Source organism: Zeus faber (assembly GCF_960531495.2).
Source record: "Zeus faber genome assembly, chromosome: 8".
Taxonomy (NCBI): Eukaryota; Metazoa; Chordata; class Actinopteri; order Zeiformes; family Zeidae; genus Zeus; species Zeus faber.
In genome coordinates this window covers 1148936-1176435 of record NC_137195.1, presented here as the reverse complement: position 1 = coordinate 1176435, position 27500 = coordinate 1148936, and the positions used below count along the sequence as shown (strand labels likewise).

The window sequence follows — 27500 nt, the reverse complement described above, 5'->3', positions numbered from 1 at the left end:
TCTGCTCTACAATCTGCTCTATAATCTGCTCTACAGTCTGCTGTATAGTTTCTACAGTCTTCTCGATAGTCTGCTCATAGTCTGCTCTACAATCTGCTCTATAGTCTACTCTATAGTCTGCTCATAGTCTGCTCTACAATCTGCTCTATAGTCTCCTCTATAGTCTGCTCTATATTCTGCTCTACAGTCTGCTCTACAATCTGCTCTATAGTCTGCTCATAGTCTGCTCTACAATCTGCTCTATAGTCGGCTGTATAGTCTGCTCTATAGTCTGCTCTACAGTCTGCTCTATAGTCTCCTCTATAGTCTGCTCTACAGTCTGCTCTACAATCTTCTCTATAGTCTGCTCTACAATCTGCTCTATAGTCTGCTCTACAGTCTCTATAGTCTGCTCTACAGTCTGCTCTACAGTCTGCTCTATAGTCTGCCTTATAGTCTCTATAGTCTGCTCTATAGTCTGTTTAGTTCCAGCCCTCACTTGGCAACACGCACAGGCCCCCAAAAAGCCCAGGGGCCCCGCCCTTCTGATCCCTTCATCCCCGTGTTCTCCCGACCGTGACCGGGAACCCGAGCCGAAGGTTCTCGTCGCCACCGCTTTAAATTGTGTGTCAGCTGTAGTATTTATTCAACGTAGTTTTTATTGTTCTGTAAGAACACTAGGTTGAAGTACGGCTCATGGCTGATTTGCTACTTGACAATAAAGAACACGTCCACATTTTGGGCACTGGCTTGAATAAAAAGTGGACTAGGGAACAGGCAGAAGCTGAATCTTGCAGCATTTCTCCAGGTTCTCCGGGTTCTTTGATACTGTACTACATTTGAATACTGTACTTACACCTTATTTGAATACTGCAATAAACACTACATTTGAATACTGTATTAAACCCTAAATTTGAATACTGTACCAACACCTCATTTGAATACTGTATTAAACACTACATTTGAATACTGTACCAACACCTCATTTAAATACAGTATTAACACTTGATTTGAATACTGTATTAAACACCTCATTCGAGTACTGTATTAAACACCTCATTTGAATACTGTATTAAAGACTTCATTTGAATACTGTATTAAAGACTTCATTTGAATACTGTATTAAAGACTTCATTTGAATACTGTATTAAACACCTCATTTGAATACTGTATTAAACACCTAATTTGAATACTGTATTAAACACTTCATTTGAATACTGTATTGAACAACTCATTTGAATACTGCATTAAACACTACATTTGAATACTGTATTAAACACTACATTTGAATACTGTATTAAACACTACATTTGAATACTGTATTGAACACCTCATTTGAATACTGTATTAAACCCTAAATTTGAATACTGTACCAACACCTCATTTGAATACTGTATTAAACACTACATTTGAATACTGTACCAACACCTCATTTAAATACAGTATTAACACTTGATTTGAATACTGTATTAAACACCTCAGTCGAGTACTGTATTAAACACCTCATTTGAATACTGCATTAAACACTACATTTGAATAGTGTATTGAACACCTCATTTGAATACTGTATTAAACACTTCATTTGAATACTGTATTAAACACTTCATTTGAATACTGTATTAAACACTTCATTTGAATACTGTATTAAACACTTCATTTGAATACTGTATTAAACACTACATTTGACATGTATTTTACGTTCTGACACTGTTCTAACTTCTGGAGGTGATTCTTGTGTTTTTCTACAGCTTAGGGCAGGGACCACACCCTCAAGCTTCTGTTTTTACTTTTACTCAAACAACCAAAATATATATTTGTTGATTTGCTTCAAACTCCATCTTATCTTGTGATCTCACCAGATGTGGATTGTTTTTGGAGTCCCACTTCAGCCCAATGTTGTCGTACACCACGAGTGCCCTGCACTCCTCTGTCTGTCCCTCTCTCTGTCTGTCTCTCTCTCTGTCTGTCTCTCTCTCTCTTATGTAATATAACGTGATTTATTGAATGTGATTTAATTAGATGTGATGTAATTAATCTGATGTAATGTGATTTATTTTGATGTTATGTGATGTAATGTGATTTAATTAGATGTGAGGTAATTAATTTGATGTAATGTAATTTAATTTGATGTTATGTGATGTAACTTGATGTTATGTGATGTAATGTAATCCAATGTGATGCAATGTAATGTAATGCAATATGATGTCATGTGATGTAATTTGATGTAATATAATACAATGTGATGTAAACTAATCTGATGTGATGTGATTTGCTGCAATGTGATGTAATGTGATTTGAGGTTATGTGATGTAATATAATACAATGTGATGTAATTTAGTGAGATGTAATGTGATTTAATAAGATGTGATTCCCTCCTGGGGCGCTGTTGGCACTGTGCTCTGGGTGGGTTATCTCCCAAATAGGAGCCTTTCTGGGTGGAATTTGCATGTGCTCACATGGGGTTTCCTCCACCTAATGTCAGTAAGGACCCCCACCCAAAACATCATGGTGTGACCAGTGATGGACACTTGGAACCAGGTCCCCGGGTGCGTTGTGGAACGCTGCCCCCTGCTCCTGGTTGCCCCCCCGGAGGAAGGACAAGCCAGGATGGAGAAATGCAGAGAAACCATTTCACCAGCACCACCCAAAGTGTGTGTGTGTGTGTGTGTGTGTGTGTGTGTGTGTGTGTGTGTGTGTGTGTGTGTGTGTGTGTGTGTGTGTGTGTGTGTGTGTGTGTATGTATGTGTGTGTGTGACAATTAAAGATTCCTCTTCATAATGTGATGTCATTTGATGTAATGCAATGTAATTTAATGTGATATGATGTGATGAGATGTTATGTAATGTAATGCAATGTAGTATAATGTCATATAATGTATTGTGATGAATAGTGATAATATAAGAGAAAGTACTTTATTTAAGTACAGTTTGTAGTTTGACAAATACAAAACCAAAACCAAACTACAAAACTTCATATTCTTCAAATTGACCATAAAGGAAACAGAAGAGAAAACAGTTTGATTCTCACCGGGTTTCCATCGACACCGCTCTCTCCATCCAGACCGTCCTCCCCCGAACCTCCCTGTAGGGGGAGGATGGTTACTATCACACATACTGTCTGTCTGTCTGTCTGTCTGTCTGTCTGTCTGTCTGTCTGTCTGTCTGTCTGTCTGTCTATCTATCTATCTATCTATCTGTCTATCTATCTATCTATCTATCTATCTATCTATCTGTCTATCTGTCTATCTATCTATCCATCTATCTATCTATCTATCTATCTATCTATCTATCTATCTATCTGTCTATCTATCTATCTATCTATCTGTCTATCTATCTATCTATCTATCTATCTATCTATCTATCTATCTATCTATCTGTCTATCTATCTATCTATCTATCTATCTGTCTATCTATCTATCTGTCTATCTATCTATCTGTCTATCTATCTGTCTATCTATCTATCTATCTATCTATCTATCTATCTATCTATCTATCTATCTATCTATCTATCTATCTATCTATCTATCTGTCTATCTATCTATCTATCTATCTATCTATCTATCTATCTGTCTATCTATCTATCTATCTATCTATCTATCTATCTATCTATCTATCTATCTATCTATCTATCTATCTATCTATCTATCTATCTATCTATCTATCTATCTATCTATCTATCTATCTATCTATCTATCTATCTATTTGTCTATCTATCTATCTATTTGTCTATCTATCTATCTATCTATCTATCTGTCTGTCTATCTATCCATCTGTCTGTCTGTACCGATATTCCAGCGTTTCCTGCTTCTCCTTTGGGTCCACGCAGAATGTTATCTGCTCCTGATTCACCCTGCACACACACACACACACACACACACACACACACACACACAGTAATTGTACATTGTACATTGCGTTTCTCGTATATCATATTTATGAACGACAGAGAGAGGCTACTGAACTGACCGGGTCTCCTCTCAGTCCTCGCTGGCCTTTAAGCCCTGACTCTCCACTGATGCCACCGTTGCCCTGGAAACAAACACAGGTCAAAGGTCAATACAGGCTCACAGAAGAGGGTCATGTCCCCGCCATCTTTGTTAACACTGTGACCTTTCACCTTGTCACCGAGAAGTCATTGACATTTGGAGCAATTTTGATATCGGTGAAGCTGATCAATAGATCTGATCTGAGGGGATCTCAGAGAGCCTGAGGTGTCGCTAGTCGCTACAACAGTGAAATAAATGGAGGAAGTAGCGTTGGTGCTAACAGCGCTAATTGTTGAAAAATGAGAGACAGGGAGAGAGAGACAGGGAGAGAGAGACAGGGAGAGAAAGACTGTGAACGGAGGGAACCTGAGGAGAGTTGATTTCAGTTTATTTACAGAGAAACTAAGAGATTTTACTAAAAAATATTTACTGGGTTTCCAGGATTTCCTTTGGCTCCGAGTTCTCCTTTCAGCCCTGCCACGCCCTGAGAGACAACACATCATATTTGGTTTAATAAACTAATATTAACAAATTAATAAACATACATCTAGTATAATTGTACATGTAATTAAAGTATTTATATGTAATTTAAAATATATAAATAGGATTTATATCATTATTGTGCAAAATTAGTCCAGTGTGACATCCCATAATATGGGTAAAGCTCAGCACCTGTTCTCCGATGACCCCGTCCAGCCCGTGGTCACCCTCCTCGCCCTGAAACAGGAAGTCAGAGCTAAGCACCGCGTCGCACTTCCTGTCACATGGAGTCTCTGACCAAACATTTGAAGCTGTCACTCACCCTGTCGCCACGGTGACCCCTGTAGCCCTGGCAACCAGAACAGCAAGATCATGTCAACAATTTTGTCAAATAACCAACCGATCCATCAATCAAGAGGTGTGGTCCTACCTTCTGGCCCCTGGTTCCAGGACAGCCCTGGATGCCTCGGGCTCCAGCGGCCCCTGGAGGTCCTCGGTCCCCCTGTTGAGACACACAGGTGACATACGCACAGGTACTTTGTACCGTTCCCTGGTACTGTGTTACTATGTTATGTATTATCTGTACTGTATGTTTATGTACTGCATTGTATTTATGTAATATAGAATATCTCCTATGGAGATGCAGGTTGTATGTGTTGTATGTATTATGCTTTATGTAGATTGTGTGTGTGTGTGTGTGTGTGTGTGTGTGTGTGTGTGTGTGTGTGTGTGTGTGTGTGTGTGTTAAACTTAGAGACTTACTGCAGTTCCTTCTTCGCCTGGGAAGCCTGGATGTCCCTTCGGTCCTGGAATTCCCTGGAAGAAAGTGAAGGAAACACAAGCAGTCGGTAAAAACCAGCGGAGTCGGGTTCCAGCACCAACAGCTCGACAGGAAGGAGGTGGTGCCTGAGCGGCAGCTCCTCCCGGGTCCGGAGAGTTAACCCTAACCTCCGTGTCTGTGAAGCTAACCCCGCCCCTGTCCGGTCCAATCAAAGTGTACAGACCTGAGAGCGAGGCAATCAAACCTGACCTGAGCCGCACCTGCGCCCAGGACCCCAGGGCACACCTGGAGGTCGGGTAGCGGGTGGACTCTGGACGCTGTTATTAGCTTTTTCACTCCAACTCTGATGTCCCTCAGGGCTCCTCCCAAGATCACCTCCTGTTCCCTCCACACCAGATCCCTCAGCTCCCGTGGCCTCTCACTGACATGCAGATGATGCTCCACCTCCACCTCCACCTCCAGGTTGTTCTCTGCGTGTCTGGACGGCTCTACCTCAGCTCCTCGTTCCATTACTGTTTCAACCTCCTTCTACCGCCAACAACAACAACCTTGTGGTGATCCTGGACGACCAGCTGCTGCTCCGCCAACATCACCATGATGACCCGCTCCTGTTCTCTACACCACCTCCACACCATCCACCTGCTCCATCCACAAGCAGCTGACGCACTGCCTCACATGAATTAAGGAGGCTGGTCTTCCGCTATACGCCGGGTCTGTACATTGAGCTGCCTCCTTGTGTTTGTAGATTCTAAAAAGGTTGTGAGCGGAGAAGCCACGTCCTGGTGGCTGCTTCCTGCTGTGGCTGCTTCCTGCTCTGACCTGATCTGAGACTCTTCCCTCCTGTTTGGACATTTCCAAGTCTCACCAAAGTAAATCTTCCATGAAGATGTCAAATGTTCACATCTACAGCAATGTCGCTCCATAAACTCAGAGTTATTTCCCATCGAAACAAAGTGATTCACGGTGAAAACGTGTCCGCGTCTCTTTGGGTCGGCACAGGAAGTGATGTCATAAGAACATCACTCAATCAAAGAAATCAACCGATCTGAAGCCGTGAGGAGCCGAAGACAAACTCCTCCGGCTGGGAGAGGGGGGAGGAGCTCCTCCCCTCCTGAGGGGGGAGGAGCTCCTCCCCTCTGAACGAGGCCTTTTCAAGTCGTCTCAGGTCTCACTCAGTTTTCGCCTCTAATCAGCCTCACATTCCTGACGTCACCTTTGACCCCGGAGGCCCCCGGGAGCCGCGGCTGCCTTCATGTCCGGAGCATTTACACGTGACGTTACAGCACTCCCGCTCGGCCACCGTGTCCTGGGAGAGAGGGAGGGAGGGAGGGACATGATAAGGGGAGGGGGGGGGGGGTAGAGAGGGAGGGAGGAGGGAGGGGGGGGACATGATAAGGGGGGGGCATTGTCATGGTGGATGAAGGGAACGTTTGAGTCGTTTGTGTTTTTTTCCTTCGTCTGTGGATTACATTACATTACATTACATTACATTACATTTAGCAGACGCTTTTATCCAAAGCCACTTACAATTATTCAAACAGCGACGGACGCAGCCATCAGGAGCAATTAGGGGTTAAGTGTCTTGCTCAAGGACACTACAGCATGCTAGCAGGAGGAGCCTGGGATCCAACCAGCAACCTTTAGATGACTAGACCACCAGCTCTACCTCCTGAGATACCATCCCCTCATTGAATCGTATTGAATCTTCAGTTTTACTTTCTGCTTCGTTGTTGTGGGTTTATTGCTTCTTCAGAGAGAGGCAGGGAGAGAGAGACAGGGAGAGAGAGACAGGGAGAGAGAGACAGGGAGAGAGAGACAGGGAGAGAGAGAGACAGAGAGAGACAGGGAGAGAGAGATAGAGAGAGACAGAGAGAGAGAGACAGGGAGAGAGAGACAGAGAGAGACAGAGAGAGAGAGAGAGACAGGGAGGGAGACAGGGAGAGAGACAGGGAGAGAGAGACAGGGAGAGAGAGACAGGGAGATATAAAGAGAGAGAGAATAATAAACCAAATTCCTTCATTCATAAAATAACAGTTTCTCTGCTGGAGTTTGGCCCCAAACTTTTCTCCTCCCTCCCTCCTCCATCCTCCTCCATCCTCCTCCCTCCCTCCATCCTCCTCCATCCTCCTCCCTCCTCCCTCCATCCTCCTCCATCCTCCTCCATCCTCCTCCCTCCCTCCATCCTCCTCCATCCTCCTCTCTCCCTCCCTCCATCCTCCTCCATCCTCCTCCATCCTCCTCCATCCTCCCATCGTCCTCCATCCTACGATCCGCTGGCCACGCCCCCATCCGGCCTAACCAGCCAATCACCTGGAGTCACAGGGAGCGATCAGCGTGACGCAGTGAGACGGATTCAGAGAAATTAGCTCGTTTCTCAAATAGATTTTGGGGGAATCGGACCAAGTGGCAAGAGTTTGGAAAGGGTCGCTGGCACCGGAGCCAGATTCAGTCGACCGCTTTAGGAAATGACCCAAAACAAGAATGTAGGATCTCTGATCTGAGTATAAATACTATTATTATTATTATTAATATTATCATCATCACTATAAAAACCATACTCATTATAAAAATCATCCTTATTATATGTTATTGGTGGCACGGTGGCGCAGTGCATTGCACTGCTGCCTCACAGCAAGAAGGTCCTGGGTTCGATTCCCGCCTGGGGCGCTGTTGGCACCGTGCTCCGGTGGGTTATCTCCCAAACAGGAGCCTTTCTGGGTGGAGTTTGCATGTTCTCCCCGTGTTCACATGGGGTTTCCTCCACCTCACGTCAGTAAAAACATGCACCATCATGGTCTGACCAGCGATGGACACTTATCACCTGGTCCCCGGGCGCGTCCACGTACGCTGCCCACTGCTCCTGGCTGTGCCCCCGGAGGAAGGACAAGCCAGGATGGTTCAATGCAGAGGAGCCATTTCACCAGCACCATCAAGCATGTGTGTGTGTGTGTGTGCAAGCATGTGTTGTAGTGTGGTGTGTGACAATTAAAGACTGTTTCTTCTTTCTTCTGTTTCTTATTGTTATAATAACACCTGTATTACTGTTGTTTTTTATTTTATTTTTTATAGCATTTTTAATTTTATGATTCTTTTATCATTTTTTGGTTTATTTATTTTTTGTGGTCATTTTATTGATATAATGCATTAGAAATTACCCCCACAAAGTGCTTGACATTCAAGATAAAGCCACATAATCAAACACAACATAAAATGTAATATAATATAATATAATATAATATAATATAATATAATTTAATATAATACAATATGATGTAATGTAATATAATTTAGTATAATATAATATAATACAATATGATGTAATGTAATATAATATAATATAATATAATATCATGTAATATAATATAATATAATATAATATAATATAATATAATATAATATAATATAATATAATACAATATGATGTAATGTAATATAATATAATATAATATAATATAATATCATGTAATATAATATAATATAATATAATATAATATAATATAATATAATATAATACAATATGATGTAATGTAATATAATATAATATAATATAATATAATATAATATAATATAATATAATATAATATAATATAATATAATACAATATGATGTAATGTAATATAATATAATATAATATAATATAATATAATATAATATAATATAATATAATATAATATAATATTGTATAATATAATATTGTATAATATAATATAATATAATATAATATAATATAATATAATATAATGTGATGTAATATAATGTAATGTAATGTAATATAATGTAATGTCCCCTCCCCCACTGGCCTTGTAAGAAATGCAGGAAGCAGTGAAGTGAAGCAGGATTCAAGGGAGGAGCGAGCTGAGAGGCAGAAGAACACCAGACGCCTGGTACTCCTCCCCTCTTATCTGGCGCCTCTCACAGAATCTCCTCTTTTACCTTTTAGGGTTTGTTTTCACTTTGTGTCTTGGAGTGGTGGGTAATGTTGTGTATGTGACGTACGATCTGCTTGAGTGCGCTGCTGCCCACGCTCTGCATCCCCACGCTCAGAGGAACCTTGTACCCAAAGCCACGACCAAACTCCACCATCTGCAGCTGGGACGGGTCCCGGACCCCCTCCAGGGCCACGGCCAGCAGGGCGTTGATCCCTGCACGCACACAGACAGACAGACACACACACACAGACAGACAGATAAACAGACAGAGAGACAGGCAGACAGACAGGCAGAGTGTAGATAACAGGAAATGATTAATACCTCAGTGTGAGTAGAATCACAGAGAGGAATCCCATGTGTGTGTGTTTAGTGAGTTGATTGGTGTCGTGTGTTTCCGTTTCTCACCAGACTGTCGCAGAAGTTCTGACTCTTGCTCCAGTCTCATCACGTCTTCATCCAGTCCATCCGTGAAGATCATCAGCACCTGGTCAGCAAGGGCACACACGGTCATACAAGGTCATACAAGGTCATGCTAACAGAATTGAATTCTGGGAACTGCTTTCAGCTTTCAGCAAATCTGATTTCTGTGGTGTTCAAAATATTTCCCTTCCCAGCTCAGGTCTGGTCTGGTGGACTAACCTTGGCCCGCGCATTGGACTCTTTCTTGAACTTGTCCCCGAAGGAGCGCAGGAGGGCAGAGTTGAAGTAGGTGGGCTGGGACATTTGCAGGGTCATGACCTTGTCCACAATCTCCTCGCTGTACGCCTCAAAGTTGAAGTCGTACAGGACACTCCCGTCGCGGCCCACCAGCCTGAAGGCAATGTTGGGCTTCTTTGGGGAGTTTGTAACGCAGCACAGACTCTGCAGGTTGGACACATAGTTGAGGATCTCTGGCAGGGCATCCTGTAGCTTGGGATGTCCACTCGCCAAAAGTCCTGATCCACTCCGCTGGGAAATGTCAAAGCCCATGGCGATATCAACGCTGCAGGCTAAAGGAGAGAGACAGTCAGCTTCCTGTTAACTGGGTACCATGCTGAGGAAAAAGGGCGAGTTAATACAGATCAACAGATAAATAAACAGACAGACTCACCCAAGTTTGGGGGGGGTGTGGACTTGCAGATAGCGTTCACCACCTTCTTCTTGATGTTGGCCAAAGAACCAAAGTTCTTCACGGTGAACAACCTTGGGGGTTCAAGTGGCCTGGGGGTTCCAGTGATCTGCAGGAGCTCCAGATCGTGGACATCACCGATGCCGATGGCAAACACCTCAACCCCCATCTTCCTCAGAACCTCTGCGGCATCTTCCACATCGTCCTGGGAGTTGCCATCTGTGATCAGCACCAGGTTCTGGGATACCTCGTCCCCGATGCGGCTCCCCCTGGATGCCTGGAAATACTCCCGGATGAAGCCCAGGGCTTGTCCGATGTTGGTGCCTCCGCCAAGCTGGTTCATGTTCTGGATGTGGTTGTTCAGCTTTTCCTCCGTGTAGTGCTCGTTGAGGTAAAACTCTTTCTGAGGAGTGCTGCTGAACTGGGCCACGCCCACACGCACCAAATCTTCACTGACTTTGAAGGCGGTGATGAGTTCCGTCATGAACTTCTTCATGATGCTGTAATCAGTCGCACTGATGCTGCCGGACTGATCAATCAACATGACTAGGTCTGCCTTCTGTTTCTCACAAACTAACACAGACAGACAAGCAACAGTCACTTTAAAATGTCTACATAAGCATTCAGAAAATAAATAAGACAGACAGACTAAACAGACGGACTAAACCATGGTTACCGGGCTTTGTGGTGTTGCAGAGGACATTTGTGATGTTCTTGTACAGGGTTTCCAGGGCATTAAAAGTGTCGACGTAGAAGACCTTGGATGTGTCTTTTCCAGTCATGATCTCCAGCTGGTTCATGTTGGCCCCCTCCACTCCGATACCGAACACTGTGATTCCACTGTCATGCAACGCTCTGGATGGCACCTCCAGGCTGTACTGATCCGTGGCCTCACCATCCGTGATCACCATCAGGATCTGCGGCACCTGGAAGGCCCTGCGGCCCCCGAACTGCTCCCCAAAGTACTGCAAGGAGTAGTTCAGAGCCTTGCCTGTGTAGGTATCACCATTTAGGGACTCCAGGGCTTCAATGGCCCTCAAGACTTCCCGCTTGGAGTAGTACTGGTTCAGGGTGAACATAGATTTGGGGTCGTTGGAGTAGAGAATGACGCCAAAGCGTGTCAGCTTCTCGCTCACAATGGTCTGGTTCACCATGGACCCCATGAACTTGAGCATGCTTTTGAACTTGGGCCCACTGACACTTTTGGAGCCATCCACTAGGAAGATGATGTCTGCCATCTCTGTCCTTTTGCAGTCTGGGTGGAGACAAAAGGATGAGCTGTGATGGTAGATGAGTTATAGAATTATGGATTGATTGATGATTGATGACTATAAACATTTCAAGGCTCAAATATGACATTGTCTTGTAAACACTCTATACGTCAATGTCATTGATACATAAAGACCTGAGTTTTTCAGTGGCCTAGGGTGGCTCTGAATCAGCAGACATGTAGGTGGGAGGCTCAGCAATATTATGAACAGTTATACAAAACATTAACTGTAAACCATATTAACATCATGTGGCTGTAACATCACCAAGCTCTTTCTCATTTGTAGATGAAACAGGAAAGAGAGGTAAGTGATGATAAAAGCATCGTAATCTCAGTTATGAATTTGAATTTTGGAGGAATGAGCAGATTTGGTTGTTGAAAATATCAGAGGTGTTTGGACTGACAAATCCTCATGTGCCCTTACCGCTCTCAGGTTCACAGATTTCCAGAGCCAGCTGGCCTTCCAGGTCTTTCAGCCCATCAAAGTTCCTCTCGGTGAAGACTCTTTCCTGTGTGCCGCTGATCTCCAGCAGCTGGGTGGTGTTGGCGTCTACAACACCGATGGTGTACACATTGACTCCCGTGGCCCTTAGTGACTCAGCGGGTCCCTTCACCTCATCCTGCGCTTCGCCGTCTGTTATCACTATCAGGCTCTGTCGGAGGTCCGGGCGACCCCCGTTGACCGGGTTGAAGTACTGGAAGATGTCAGAGATGGCAGCCCCGGTGTGCGTGCCCCCTCCAATCTGTCGCATGGCGTCGATGGCCATCGACATGTCGCCTTTGTCGTAGAAGCGGTTGAGGGGAAATTCAAGTCTCCGGATGGTGCTGAACTGCATGACACCGATGTGCACCTCATTTTGACCAATCAGAGACTTGCCGATAACTGATTTTGTGAATTCTTTCATTTTCTGGTAGTCTTCTTCTTTGATGCTCCCTGAGCCGTCGATTAGGAATATCACGTCACCTGGAATGTCTTTGCAGGCTACAGAAAACAACAACAACGGTGTCATTATGGAGATGTTCACTTCTTCAATAAGCTCAATAATTATGGCTAGACAGCATTTTAAGGACTCTTAAATATCTAGATACACGTTATCTTCATAACCAGTAGCCAACACAACATAGTGTCTTTTAAAAATAAATCATTTCTCAGAAGTACCGTCTGGGGAGCAGATGTCAGTGATAATGTCGTCCTTTATGGGCTTCAAGGCGTCAAAATCATTGACCAAGAAAGTCTTCTTGGGGCTTCCTGCGATCTCCTGTAGCTCCGTCTCATCTGCGTTCTTCACTCCGATGGCGTAGATGATGACCCCCTGCGCTCTCAGCTTCTCAGCCGGGGTTTTGACCTCGTCGGCCGACTTCCCATCTGTGATGACCACGAGGTACTCGGGGACTTTGTGGCCTCGACTGATCTTTGCTTTTTCAAAGTTGGGAACCATGAATGACAGGGCAGCTCCAGTCTGAGTCCCACCTCCTATCTGCTTAATGTTTTGCACGGCCTTTTCCAGGGATGTGGCATCTGTGTAGGTAGTCAGGTCAAATTCCAAGTTGGGTGAACCAGAATACATGGCGACGCCCACGCGGACGTGCTGTGGTCCGATGCGGAACGTGTGGAGAAAGTCGATGATGAATTTCTTCATGTCTTGGAAGTCCTTTGGGTAAATACTCCCAGAGTGGTCAACCAGGAAGAAGATGTCTGCTTCATCTGTCTGCACACATCCTGGAGAAAAAGGAGACTTCATTTAATAAATTTCTCAATTTAGTTAAATCGTTTTTTCTATTAATTAGAAACACATTTTCCAAGTACTCCTACTTCTATAATTAACAAAAAGTGATTCCAACCTTCTTTAATGCCAGTTCTCCTGGTATTGATTGTGATGGCCTCACGGTAGATATTATGACACATAATCTTCTGCAGGCTCTGCCCCAGTGTTTTCAGTTTGGCAAAACTGTCAACATTGTACACATACTTCTTTGAAGGGTACGACGCAATCTGCCTGAGCTGGGTCTGATTGGCATTTTTAATGCCTACAGCGTAAAGCGTGACGCCAGATCGACGAAGGTCAGCGGCCTCTTGATCCACCTCGTCCTGGGATTTTCCGTCTGTGATCACTACCGCCACCTGCTGGACACCCCGTGTCTTCCTGCTTCCTCTTTCTTGGATGAAAACCTTCTCACGGGCGTACTTCAGGGCAGAGCCAGTTTTCGTGCCGCCCCCATGATAAGGCAAGATCTTGATGAACTGAAGGATCTCCTTTTTGTCATTGAAGGTGTTGAGATAGACTCGAGCGGTGGGATTGTCGCTGTACATGATGATGCCAACTTGAACTCTCTTTTTGCCGAAGTCCAGGCCGTCCACAAGCTTGTACAGGAAATTGCGCACCAGCTGGAAGTTGGGAGTTTTAATACTTCCCGACTCATCAACGATGAACACAATATCAGCCAATTTGGCCATTTTGCAATCTGTCAGAAAATAAGTAAACTTTGTTTAGGATTCATCAATGCCGAAAACAGATTTGTGTTAATATAATTTTTAATTTACGAAGTGTTAATAGAATGATAATACTAAGAATTGTTGTAATAATTTGTACTGATTAGCATTATGATATACAGCCTTACTGTATGAGAGTCAGCCGATCAGAACATCGAAAAAACGTTCACTTCAAAGAGAAGAAATCCTCCTTACCTTCATTGATGACTGTGGTCTCCACTTCAGTCTCAAACGCTGTCTTCAAAGCAGGAACAATGTTGGCGGACTGGTAAACATATGGGGCGGTTGCGATTGCCCTCATCTCTGTCAGTGACGCCGATCCCAGGCCGACGCTTATCACTGTAATCCCCTCATTCTTGACCCATTTGGCCTCCTTGAAAACGTCATCACTCGAATTCCCTCCAGACACGACCACGAGAAACTGTCTGAAGCCTTGGTCTTCGCGGGCCCCTGCCTGGCTCGTGAAGAAGTTAGTGGCGCTGTACTGCAGTGCACTTCCCAGGTTCCGCGGTTCGTTGGGCTGCACGCGGCGCTGGCGAAAGCGCCTGGCATTGACCAGCATTTCCTCTTTGGTTTTATGTGCGTTCAGAAGGAATTCAACCTTGGTCTCTTGGCCAAACTGGGCCAAACCGATGCGGTCAGCAGAAGCTCCCACGTGGAGCTGGTTGACCAGCCGTACAAGGAGGTTTCTGACCTGCTGGAAGTCTGCAGCCGTCAGGCTGCTGTCCACCAGGAAGAAGATGTCCGCAAACCTTTGCACCAATGCTGGACACATGTTGGGAACAAAGTTGATCATCATGTTGATAACAGGAAATAAATTATGTTTTCTTTGCTGTGTCTACCAACTGCCCATACTTCAGATTTAACACTTCTTTTGTTGAATAGTCAGTAATCATTTGTGGTCCTGACTGCTTTCCCACATATACATGCAGAAAACTGTCAGCGCAGACCACAAAACTGTTGCTGATTTTGATTGAAGTTAATCATCTCCGTAATTATGTGACATGGACCAAATACGTTGAAGTGACATTTCTGTGCATAACAGTGGTTCCCAGGCTCAACCTTCAGGGTAACAATAGCAAATGAAACAGTCACTCAAACTCTGTCTGCATGAACATTTTTCTGTCTCTTGCTGCATATTTTGTGTGGTGATGAACCAGGACCAGCTGTCCTCAAATTTCAAACTGTAAAATGTCTGATACTTTTAGTGGTGATTCAGTTTCTTAAAACATGTGTTCGGCTTCGGAAAATCTCTCCAACGCATTAAAACATTCGAGACAATAAACAGCGCTGGAGTGTTTGGACCTGCAGGATTCTCTGTGCTGCTGTTCCATGTATCCTGACTTAAGCACCCTTTAATTCTGGAACAGATTCAGAACTGGATCGCCTCCAATAACAAGGAGTTGTTTGGCGGAGAGTCTAGAGTGACTGGAGTGAAACGTTGCCAAAAGCTACAACGATAGGATATTCAAAGCTCAGACTGAAGTGCAATTTATCACAAACTGGATTATGTTGGTTTAATAGAACACGTTAGAAAATGTGAAGCTAAATTATCATTTACGTCACAGCTTTAAAACCATTTTCAGCCAATTACTGATATATAACTATTACTAATATGTTCAATCTGTCTATAATTCTGTTAATTTATTTATATTGTTTTGTCTGTTTCAGTGCAGTTTGGCTGCATGCTGTATGTGTGTGTGTATGTGTGTGTGTGTGTATGTGTGTGTGTGTGTGTGTGTGTGTGTGTGTGTGTGTGTGTGTATGTGTGTGTGTGTGTGTGTGTGTGTGTGTGTGTGTGTATGTGTGTGTGTATGTGTGTGTGTGTGTGTGTATGTGTGTGTGTGTGTGTGTGTGTGTGTGTGTGTGTGTGTGTGTGTGTGTGTGTGTGTGTGTGTGTGTGTGTATGTGTGTGTGTGTGTGTGTGTATGTGTGTGTGTGTGTGTATGTGTGTGTGTGTGTGTGTGTGTGTGTGTGTATATGTGTGTGTGTGTGTGTGTGTGTATGTGTGTGTGTGTGTGTGTGTGTGTATATATGTGTGTGTGTGTGTGTGTGTGTATGTGTGTGTGTGTGTGTGTGTGTGTATGTGTGTGTGTGTGTGTGTGTGTGTGTGTGTGTATGTGTGTGTGTGTGTGTGTGTGTATATGTGTGTGTGTGTGTGTGTGTGTGTGTATGTGTGTGTATGTGTGTGTGTGTGTGTATGTGTGTGTATGTGTGTATGTGTGTGTGTGTGTGTGTGTGTGTGTGTGTGTGTGTGTGTGTGTGTGTGTGTGTGTGTATGTGTGTGTATGTGTGTGTGTATGTGTGTGTGTGTGTGTGTGTGTGTGTGTATGTGTGTGTGTATGTGTGTGTGTGTGTGTGTGTGTGTGTGTATGTGTGTGTGTGTGTGTGTGTGTGTGTGTGTGTGTGTGTGTGTGTGTGTGTGTGTGTGTGTATGTGTGTGTATGTGTGTGCAAGTTGTCCTCACAGATCCTCTGGTCCTCTATGGAGATGCAGAGGGTCTGCAGCAGTCTGTCTGTCACCCTCTGAGGCACCTGGTAGCCATTGATTCTGAACAGGAAGCGCTCATGGGGCCGGTTGGCGATGGCCTGCAGCTCCACCATGTTGGCGCTTCCCAACCCGATGCTGAACACCAGGACCCCATGCTGCCGGAGCAGCCGGGCAGGTTCCACCACATCGTCCGACGAGTCTCCGTCTGTGATAACCACGGCAATCTGGGGGATGCGCTGGTCGGCTCGGCTGCCGGCGGCCGCGGTGAAGTACTGCGCCTGAAGGAAGGAGATGGCCCTCCCTGTGGCCCTGTTCCCCTGCCGGCGTGGGAGGTTGTCGACCTGGGCCAGCAGCGAAGCCTTGTCGGTGTAGTCCTTCAGCAGGAACTCCTGGTGGGGCTTGTCGCTGTACTGCGCCAGGCCCACGTGCACCTTTTTAGCGCCAATGTCCAAACTCTCTATCAACTTTCGGAGGAACCGACGAATCTCTTGGAAGTCATTGGGGCCGATGCTGCTTGACCCGTCAACCAGGAACACGATGTCAGCCACTGTCACATTGGCGCATTCTGCAGAAGAGAGAGAGGGTCAGTAGATTGTTGTGTCATTTACTGGACCGAAAATATGACTGGAGGAAGGTCATTCCAGGTTGATCCAGTAAAAGTCCTGCCATGAATTTTAACCTGAAAGTCAATTGCTAAATGATGTATTTTGTGATTCGGTTGCTCCGTCCACCAAGGGATGCTGTGTTAACGCTCCATGCCAGTGGTTTCTACATTGATTTGAATGACTTTGAATGAAGGGACCTTGGGTCAATTGTCAATTGTGTATGAGGTGTGACAGTTTCCAGCCATTCTTTGAAAATAATTATGTGAGGAACCATATCTAAGATAAGATAAGATAAGATAAGATAAGATAAGATAAGTGCAGTGAGAACAACCCCCTTTTGGTTCCTGAGTTCATGAACAGAGCGTTTCACAGACATTTGGGCTGCCAGACCTTTTCCTCTGAAATTCCTCTTCCAGGGATTCATGTTCACTCTGAAGAACTGAGTTTCCTTATTTTCTTTTTATTATTTTTGTATCACTTAACCTTGTGTTTTTTCACAACTTTACATTTTTTCCTTTAGTTGCTTTTTACCTGAATCACAAAAGACCCAGGCCTAGCTGACTGAACTTGGTTTAGCGAATACATTTTTTTTCGACGTATGGCCACCATCTCAAATGAACCCAGGAGCCGTTGCCAGACAAACCCGACGTCATCTGAGAACCAAATCTGCGCTCCCCGGCCGATCCGACCCGCTCAAGTCAAGCCGCTGCACCTACGAGCGTCTTCTGGGTTTACCATCCCAGTTCGCCTGGGAGGCGACCTGCGGCCGGACTCCCACACAGCGTAGCAGTGGACACCACGTCGTCTACAAACTTTGGGAAAGTTTGTAGATGGAACTTCCCACCTCTGACTCTGCAACAAGTAAAGCCGAGGCTTCAAATTTGCTTCACGATAGGAGTTTAATTAAATGAATCGAATTGAATGAAATGAACACCCCTTTCAGAGAAGTTTACTGCCCTTAGCATGTGTCTCGCCGTGAGTGTTTTTAATGAAAGAGTCACATCACGTCCTACCTCACTCCTGTCCCTGAGTTAAAGTTTTGTCACCATTTGAAATCCTGTATTTATTTGCTTATTTGATTTTACTATTATTTCATTTATTCAATTATTTAGCATTGTAAAGTTAATCCCATTTATCAGAAAGACGTTGTCTGGTTGTATTTAGAAAGAAGTCAAGACAGAAGTAAATGTATATGATAAGAACTACAAGCTTGATGAGGCTGATCAGTTATAGTTGATTCCTCCTGATATGAGTGTCTTTCAATAGCTGGGAGTGAGTGGAGGTCTCTCTCTTGTTTATCAAAATAAAAGTAATTTGTTATGATAATTGATTAGTTTAATAACACATATAAGGCTATATTTTGGTTCCCCTTTTTAACTTGTGTAATCTTTTACTTCCAAAGTAGTTATAATGCTACATGAGATAAGAAAAGATGCGATCGTACTTTTAAGTGTTTGAGTTGCAAAACATCACACGAGGAGCAAAGGTGCATCTCCTCCTGTTTTGAACGACACCATTGGCAGTGAAGCTTTGCCAACCCCTCGCAGGCCTCGCCTCGGTCTGACGCTTGGCCGGCGGGCGTGTCTGTAAATACAGTTTAGTGATGGAATGGCAGCCAGCGTTACCTTGCACTACCAGAGAGCGCTGCCCCCTCGCCTCCTCTGCGCCGGTGCAGAGCATCTGTACGATGCTCTGGGAGATCTCCTGCAGCGCCGCAAAGTCGGACACGCTGAAGACGTGCTGCTCCCGCGGCTCGCTGGCCATGGCGTGCAGCTGCTCCTCATCGGCTTCTTTGATGCCGATGGCGTAGAGCGTGATGCCCCGCCTCTTCAGCTCTCGGGCGAAGGGCTCCACGCTGTCCTGGGATTTGCCGTCGGTGATCACCACGGCGACCTGCGGCACATTGTCGGCGGCCCTGCTGCCGGACTTCTCTACAAAGTGCTTGTTCAGCATGAACTCCAGTCCTCGCCCGGTGTGGGTGCCGCCGCCGCGGAAGGGCAGGCTGCCCACGTAGCGCAGGATGTCTTCCTTGTTCTGAAAGGTGTTGAGCAGGAACTCAGTGCGTGGCAGGTTGCTGTACTGCACCAAGCCGATGCGCACGCGGTCGGGACGCACGTCGAAACTGCTGACCAGCGTCTTCAGGAACCGACGCATCTGCTCGAAGTTCTCCGGACCGATGCTGCTGGATCCGTCTACCAGCAGGACGATGTCGGCCACGGCTTCTTGGGTACAGACTGAGATGGAGAGACCGGCCGGTCGTCACCGCGACGACGAGGTTTGAGACTCGGGTGACGGAGTGAAAGAATGAGCTAAACTTGAAGTGACAAGCTCATGAGCAAGTGAAGTGGTGAGCGTGGTGACAGTGGAAGGGGTGGAAGGGGTGGAGCAGCATGTCATTTGATCGTGAACGGTTCCTTAAAGGGTGTGAAGGTCGTAACTCCAGGGAGGTTGAGGAAGGTGCAGAAGAGTGTGAGCGTGATTCAGAAAAGGTGAAACCTTTCAAGCAGCCGTGTGGGTGGAGCCGCAGGACGAGCAACAGCTCATCCAGAAACCTCTCTGGAGGTGAGAGGCAGGAAAAGCTTCTTCACTAGAGACAGACGATCTATTTCCTCAATCCCAACAATAAAACCCTCATTTTCAACCTTCATTTTCACCCTCTAGTTCCCACTGTAAGTTAATGGAAAGGGCAAGATGCATCGTGTTCACCAGAGGAGGAGCCTCGGGTCCTGTGCAGGGTTAGAAGCAGTGCTCCCTGGGTGGAGTGGGAAATACAAACCTGACAGCTCTGCTGGTAGTACTCTGCTGGAAGTACTCTGCTGGGACTACTCTGCTGGTACTACTCTGCTGGGACTACTCTGCTGGTAGTACTCTGCTGGTAGTACTCTGCTGGTAGTACTCTGCTGGTGGTAGTACTCTGCTGTTACTATTCTGCTGGTAGTACTCTGCTGGTAGTACTCTGCTGGTAGTAGTCTGCTGGAAGTACTCTGCTTGCAATACTCTGCTTGTAATACTCAGCTGGTAGTACTCTGCTGATAGTACTCTGCTGTTAGTACTCTGCTGGTAGCACTGTGTTTATATTGTGGGATCCTGATGCCAAACAAAACAAAAACATCATCTGCTGCAAATGATTTTACTTGACTTGATAATTAGTTTAGAACCGTGTTTTCAAGTCTGCACTAGTACTGTGTGTGTGTGTGTGTGTGTGTGTGTGTGTGTGTGTGTGTGTGTGTGTGTGTGTGTGTGTGTGTGTGTGTGTGGCAGATGTGCAGGGGGAGTTTGACGTAATGGCCACATGAGCCCAGATGCTCAGGTTGCACAGGAAGTTATAATTGCACCCACCTGTAGACTGAGCAGCGTTGCCGTGGAAACAGGCCGCCATGACGCCGAGGCTGAGGAGGAGGAGCCTGCCGCTGCCCTCCATCGTCCAACGCCTCCAAGACCCTGAAACACACACGCTTCACGTTTCAGCCGCTTGCAGCCACGTCCCACACGTCACCAAAGTGACTTCCCTGGAACATTGATGGGTTTTGGTGAAACAACCACGGCGGCCATCTTGTCCGACCTGCAAGCAGCTGGAGAAGGAGTCACCTTTTCAAAGTTTGTTACTGGTTGCTTTTCCATATTGTTACTAGTAACGATTTAACTTTTACCAGTCAAAAGGTATTGGTATTAGTTGTTATTTATTAGATACTAGTAACTATTGGAAGTAACTTGTATCTAATAAATAAGTAACTTGGCGAACGCCTCTGAACGTGCGGGGCCCTGAACCTCCCTGGTTCCAAACACCACACACAGCCTTCCAGAGGAGAACAGACAGTGAGATGCATTATGGGATAGATCCATCGTGGTATTATGGGCTGGCGGAGCCGTCAGGTAGAGTGAGAGTGATTTGACGGCATTACAATATTATATAATTATGATTTTGACATGAGAGATTATGAGAGATGTGCTGCATCAGGTCACAACACAAAACCACAGGAAACCAATCGTTAATAAATCATTACAGCCTCACACACCATGGCCGTGTGTGTGTGTGTGTGTGCTTGTAATGTGTGTTTGGTCAATCAATCAATCACAACCACGTGACCATACATCAGACTGAAACTAGTTGTTATAATAAATGTTCAAACCAATTATTGAGTCATTATTCATAGTCATAACACAGCCGATGCTGCGTTCAAGGGAAACTCAGAAAACTGTAACTTGTTTGAGTAGTAATGCTAAAGATGAGCGACAGCATGAACTGATGCTACGTTCCATGGAAACTCGAAAAATTGTAATTGGTGTCGATAATGGACCCTATGTATTGCTTCCTGCAGCTATATTTCTGATTATTAATATGATAAATGTACTGTGTATGATGTGTTGATGTGGGGACCTTGCAGACTCAAGCATCCTCTCGGAGCAGCATTGTGCTTTTGAAGCAGGCTCCGTTCTGGATCATTTCCTTATATATTTCTGTTGCTTGAGGACACGGCGGCGCCGGCGTATGCTAATGTAGCAGCGTCCTGGGAAAAGACAGCGCCCTGGGGACCGGCAGCGTCCCGGGGACCGGCAGCATCCTGGGGACCGGCGGTGGCCCCGCTCCGTCCAGACACAGCTGCCATTTGTTACTTTGAGCACAGACTCATATCTGAGACGCCGCAGTGAACATCTGGTCCAACATCTGCAACGTATCTTCAAAATGTTAGAACCAAAAGACAAATGTAGCAGCAGCAGATTCATCAGACATCGATACTTAATGTCCTCATGGGACGGTCTTCATGGGATGGTCTTCATTTGATGGTCCTCATGGGACGGTCCAAATGGGACGATCTTCATATGACGGTCCTCATGGGACAGTCCTCACGGAACATGGAACATGGGACAGTCCTCATATAACTCTCCTCATGGGACAGTCCTCATGGGATGGTCCAAATGGGACAGTCTTCATATGACGGTCCTCATGGGACGGTCCTCATGGGACAGTCCTCATGGAACGTTCTTCATATGATGGTCCACATGGGACGGTCCTCATGGAACGGTCTTCATATGATGATCCTCATGGGACGGTCCTCATGGGACCGTCTTCATATGATGGTCCTCATGGGACGGTCTTCATATGATGGTCTTCATATGATCGTCCACATGGGATGGTCCACATGGGATGGTCCTCATGGGACGGTCCTCATGGGATGGTCTTCATATGATGGTCCTCATGGGACGGTCTTCATATGATGGTCCACTTGGGACGGTCCACATGGGACGGTCCACATGGTACGGTCCTCATAGGACGGTCTTCATATGATGGTCCACTTGGGACGGTCTTCATATGATGGTCCACATGGGACGGTCTTCATATGATGGTCCACATGGGACGGTCTTCATATGATGGTCCACATAGGACGGTCCTCATGGGACGGTTCTCATGGGACGGTCCTCATATGATGGTCCTCATATGATGGTCCTCATGGGACGGTCCTCATGGAACGTTCTTCATATGATGGTCCACATGGGATGGTCCTCATGGGACAGTCTTCATATGATGGTCCACATGGGATGGTCCACATGGGACGGTCCTCATGGGACGGTCTTCATAGGACGGTCCACATAGGACGGTCCTCATAGGACGGTCTTCATAGGACGGTCCACATAGGACGGTCCTCATAGGACGGTCCACATAGGACCGTCCTATGAGGACCGTCCACATAGGACGGTCCTCATAGGACGGTCCACATAGGACGGTCCTCATAGGACGGTCCTCATAGGACGGTCCACATAGGACGGTCTTCATATGATGGTCCACATGGGATGGTCCACATGGGACGGTCCTCATGGGACGGTCTTCATATGATGGTCCTCATGGGACGGTCTTCATATGATGGTCCTCATGGGACGGTCTTCATATGATGGTCCACATGGGACAGTCTTCATATGATGGTCCACATGGGACGGTCCTCATGGATTTTACCACTTCTTCTTTACTGGAAGCTCCCAGAATGCACCATTGTGGGAGATGTCACCGTGGGAACAGCCGGGCATGATGTGTCAATATAAAGTGGATATAGTGACATGAGACTATTATGGTCTGGGATCCTGGTTCTGGTAACCATGGTGATATTGTTAAATGTTTTGGGAGCCCCACAGAACGTCCACATCATCATTGATTGTTTCTTAATATTTATCTTGTGTAAATATCTTGTCAAAGCACAATTAGTCGTCTGTGAAATATCGTCAAATGATCGATCTCGAGGTATTTGTCAGAAATATTGTGATATTTGACTTTGCCAGTACTACCCGGTTCGAGCCCTTCATGATGCTTCTCTGAGGAGATGCACAAAGCTACAGTTTCCCAGCATGCTTTGCTGCTGCGCGCTTCATGCAAATGATGCCGTTTCAGGAATCCTGTCTCGGAATATTCACACAATACTGTAAGTGGCACTGAAGTACTCCAGTACTAAAGTACTCAAGTACTCAAGTACTCAAGTATGGGACCTTCCAGGGGTGCAGAACCAGAGGTGGCAGAGAGGATGTGGTTCATCCCAGGCAGCTTCCACAGAAATGAAAGTTAAATTCACACCATCATCAGGATCTACCCTCCTCTTCCTCCTCTTCCTCCTCTTCCACTTCCTCCTCTTCCCCCTCTTCCTCTTCCTCCTCTTCCTCTTCCTCCTCTTCATCCTCTTCCTCTTCCTCCTCTTCCTCCTCTTCCTCCTCTTCCTCCTCTTCCTCTTCCTCCTCTGCACGGTGGCACAGTGCAATGCACTGCTGCCTCACGGCAAGAAGGTCCTGGGTTCAATTCCCTCCTGGGGCGCTGTTGGCACCGTGCTCCGGTGGGTTATCTCCCAATGAGGAGCCTCTCTGGGTGGAGTTTGCAAGTTCTCCCCGTGCTCACATGGGGTTTCCTCCACCTACCATCAGTAAGGAACCCCACCCAAAACATCATGGTGTGACCAGTGATGGACACTTGGAACCAGGTCCCCGGGTGCGTTGTGGAACGCTGCCCCCTGCTCCTGGCTGCCCCCCCGGAGGAAGGACAAGCCAGGATGGAGAAATGCAGAGAAACCATTTCACCAGCACCACCCAAAGTGTGTGTGTGTGTGTGTGTGTGTGTGTGTGTGTGTGTGTGTGTGTGTGTGTGTGTGTGTGTGTGTGTGTGTGTGTGTGTGTGTGTGTGTGTGTGTGTGTGTGTGTGTGTGTGTGTGTGTGTGTGTGTGTGTGTGTGACGAATAAAGATTCCTCCTCTTCAAACCGTCCATTAAATTCAAAGCTTTATTCACATGAAACAAAATAGAAAAAAAGCTGTAAAATGGAAACAGATTCTCTCTCTTAAACCGTCTCTCTCTCTCTCCAGAGTGTGTCTCTCTCTCCAGAGCGTCTCTCTCTCTTAAACTGTCTCTTTCTCTCTCCAGAGCGTCTCTCTCTCCAGAGCACACCTGGAGTTGGGGAGCTGCTTTCCTTGCAGGCTGTTTCAGGCTGTGTGAGACTGTTTGTCTGGACATGTTTCAGGCTGTTTAAGGCTGTTTAAGGCTGTGATGGGCTCCAGCTCAACGCACGTCAACTCAGCGTTTGCATCTGTGTGTGATCACACACCACATGGCGCAGAGGCCCCTGGGGCCCCTGGGACCCGGCCAGACGGGGTTCTCTGTAATGGGAGGCATGTGGATGTAATCAGGCTCTGGGAGCAGTTTCGTTCTTATTTACTCGCTGTTTACTCAAACGGTTTTAAAGGACCAGTGTGTAGAATGAAGTGGCCTCTAGTGGTTCGAGGTTGTAGATGCAACTAACTGAACACCCCCCACCCCTCCCTTTCCAACAGCTTGGCTACAGCTAACATTAGCATTAGCATTAGCATTAGCATTAGCATTAGCATAGCATTAGCATTAGCATTAACAAGTGGCTGTGTCACTGAGTCTGACAGCATCAGCAGGATCCATCTTTGATCAGAGTTTAGAGGATGAGGAAGAGCCAGTGTTTGGTTTGTCTCTTCTGGGCCACTGTAGAAACATGGCGGTGCAGCATGGCGGCCTCCGTCCAGCGTACCCGCTCCCAATGGAGATAAAAAGGTCTCATTCCAAGGAAATGAAAAACCTTATTTTCATGGTTTTATACACTAATTAAAACATACTTATCAATATTATTTTCAATTTCTGACAAGTCTGCTCCATACATTCCTCACACTGCTCCTGTATCCGCCGTAGATGGAGGGATGATGGAGGTATGATGGAGGGATGATGGAGGGATGATGGAGGGATGCAAAAGAGAGGGACCAGCCGGACGGACAGATGGGTTGGAGCCATAATGCGTCTTCACACTGTCTGGTTAATCTGAGCTCTGGGAACATCCTCACATTCTGCCTGGAAGCCGCCGAGCAGGAGGCCTCGATGGAGCCCGTGTCTCCACCACCTCTGGCTGTGTGGGACGTGGCTGCTTCCAAGCCTAATGTCACGGTGCAGATGTTGTGCGATCCCAGGAGGCGGAGACGGAAGGTTCCGGCGCAGCCTCTCATGACCCTTCGGTTCCCGGCCCAGCAGTGGGTCGGGAGCCAGGGTTTGTGAACCGCTGGGCCAGCTTGGTGGAGGTCCGGTTCCAGCTGCGGTTCAAGTTTTATGCAGTTCTAGCGGAAAAGCCGCGAGGCCTGAAGCGCCGCCATTGATGCGTCAGTTAGGACGGAAACATCTCGCCTCTTTTTGTGTGTTTTCTTTGTTTGGTGGTTTCCTCCTGATGACGCCAGCGTGTAAAAGAGCCTTTCCAGCTGAGCGGCTTGGTCTCTGAGGAAAAGCCTGAGCTTGGATCCTTCAGATAAAGTGTGTTTCCATCAAAGGTTATCTCAGAACCACGACCCCACGAGCAGCAGGTTGTAAATCACTCTCCGCTTGTTGTTCCAACTCGTAAGACAGCCTGTAACTCTGAGCGACCTCCTCCTTCTCATCAGCTGTGGAAGCTTGAAGGAGATCTGCATCAAGACGGCGATGAGGAGCCGACCTGGCCCCGGGGCCCAGGGCCCGGGACGGTACAGGGGTTCACATCTTGACAGCACATGTGCTGGAGCCCCCTCACCCCAGACCTCCATGTTGCAACGAGAGGAACATCTCACACCCGACAAGACCTCCATGTTGCAAGGAGAAGGAAGAGCTCACACCCGACAAGACCTCCATGTTGCAAGGAGAAGGAAGAGCTCACACCCGACAAGACCTCCATGTTGCAAGGAGAGGAACATCTCACACCTGACAAGACCTCCATGTTGCAAGAAGAGGAACATCTCACACCTGACAAGACCTCCATGTTGCAAGGAGAGGAACATCTCACACCTGACAAGACCTCCATGTTGCAAGGAGAGGAACATCTCACACCTGACAAGACCTCCATGTTGCAAGGAGAGGAACATCTCACACCTGACAAGACCTCCATGTTGCAAGGAGAGGAACATCTCACACCTGACAAGCTGCAGGAAGCTGCAGGAACACACATCATCATCAAGTCTATGAGTGGACTGGGGAAAATGGGGAGAACGGAGTGATGGGGGTGATGGGGGTGATATGGGTGGGGGTGATGGGGGTGATGGGGTGATGGGGTGATGGGGGTGATGGGTTTTTGCATTGAAGTACAATGTACTACAACAACCATAATGTTTTACCATGTTTTACAAGTAAAGGTTTGTGTAAAAAGTGCTTTACACAAAAAGGGTATAGTATTAGTCATAGAATAAATATTAGTATTAGTATTAGTATTTGTATTAGTGTAAGTATTAGTATTATTAGTAGTATTAGTAATAAAATTAGTAGTATTACTGTTAGTATTAGTAGTATTTGTATTTGTCATAGTATTAGTAGTAGTATTAGTATGAGAATTATTATAAGTAGTAGTAATGGTATTATTATTAGTATTAGTAGTCGTATTAGTTGTAGTAGTAGCAATAGTAGTAATAGCAGTAATATTAGTATTCCTATTAGTATAAGTAGTAGCAGTTTTATTAGTAGTAATGGTAGTATTAGTATTAGTAGTGGTATTAGTAGTATTAGTATTAGTATTAGTTATATTTACTTATAAAGCAGCTGTAATCCTTCAGCCTCCATCATCATAATCATCATCATCATCATCATCATCCTCACCATCATCATCATCATCATCATCATCATCATCATCATCATCATCATCATCATCATCATCATCATAATCATCATCATCATCCTCACCATCATCATCATCATCATCATCATCATCATCATCATCATCATCACCATCATCATCATCCTCATCATCATCATCATCATCATCATCATCATCATCATCATCATACTCATCATCCTCACCATCATCATCATCATAATCATCATCATCATCATCATCATCATCACCATCATCATCATCATCATCATCATCATCCTCATCATCCTCATCCT

At 45.7% G+C, this 27500-nt stretch overlaps 2 protein-coding genes across 3 annotated transcripts in view; both read right to left on the bottom strand.

Moving 5' to 3' along the window:
* col6a4a (collagen, type VI, alpha 4a) overlaps positions 1–27500 on the bottom strand; it is a 61184-nt gene that overhangs the window by 23563 nt on the left and 10121 nt on the right. For both annotated transcript variants that reach the window (XM_080005061.1, XM_080005062.1), the window contains exons 3-22: positions 20458–20559; positions 16491–17078; positions 14219–14788; positions 13375–13995; positions 12692–13252; positions 11957–12514; positions 10939–11517; positions 10245–10835; positions 9794–10143; positions 9560–9638; positions 9222–9367; positions 6439–6531; positions 5207–5260; positions 4875–4946; positions 4767–4793; positions 4637–4681; positions 4395–4448; positions 3945–4007; positions 3763–3828; positions 3007–3060 (exon numbers count right to left, since the gene is read on the bottom strand). In XM_080005061.1, the coding sequence (XP_079861187.1) occupies positions 3007–3060; positions 3763–3828; positions 3945–4007; positions 4395–4448; positions 4637–4681; positions 4767–4793; positions 4875–4946; positions 5207–5260; positions 6439–6531; positions 9222–9367; positions 9560–9638; positions 9794–10143; positions 10245–10835; positions 10939–11517; positions 11957–12514; positions 12692–13252; positions 13375–13995; positions 14219–14788; positions 16491–17078; positions 20458–20539 (5253 nt within the window). In that variant the 5' untranslated portion in view covers positions 20540–20559. The remainder of the gene's footprint in view (positions 1–3006; positions 3061–3762; positions 3829–3944; positions 4008–4394; positions 4449–4636; positions 4682–4766; positions 4794–4874; positions 4947–5206; positions 5261–6438; positions 6532–9221; positions 9368–9559; positions 9639–9793; positions 10144–10244; positions 10836–10938; positions 11518–11956; positions 12515–12691; positions 13253–13374; positions 13996–14218; positions 14789–16490; positions 17079–20457; positions 20560–27500) is intronic.
* On the bottom strand, positions 17924–19815 carry LOC307234124 (collagen alpha-1(XII) chain-like; the record flags this gene model as incomplete). The annotated part of the gene is made up of 3 exons (XM_080005722.1): positions 17924–17970; positions 18744–19352; positions 19773–19815. 3 exons carry the CDS (start codon positions 19813–19815, stop codon positions 17924–17926), a joined length of 699 nt encoding a protein of 232 aa, XP_079861848.1.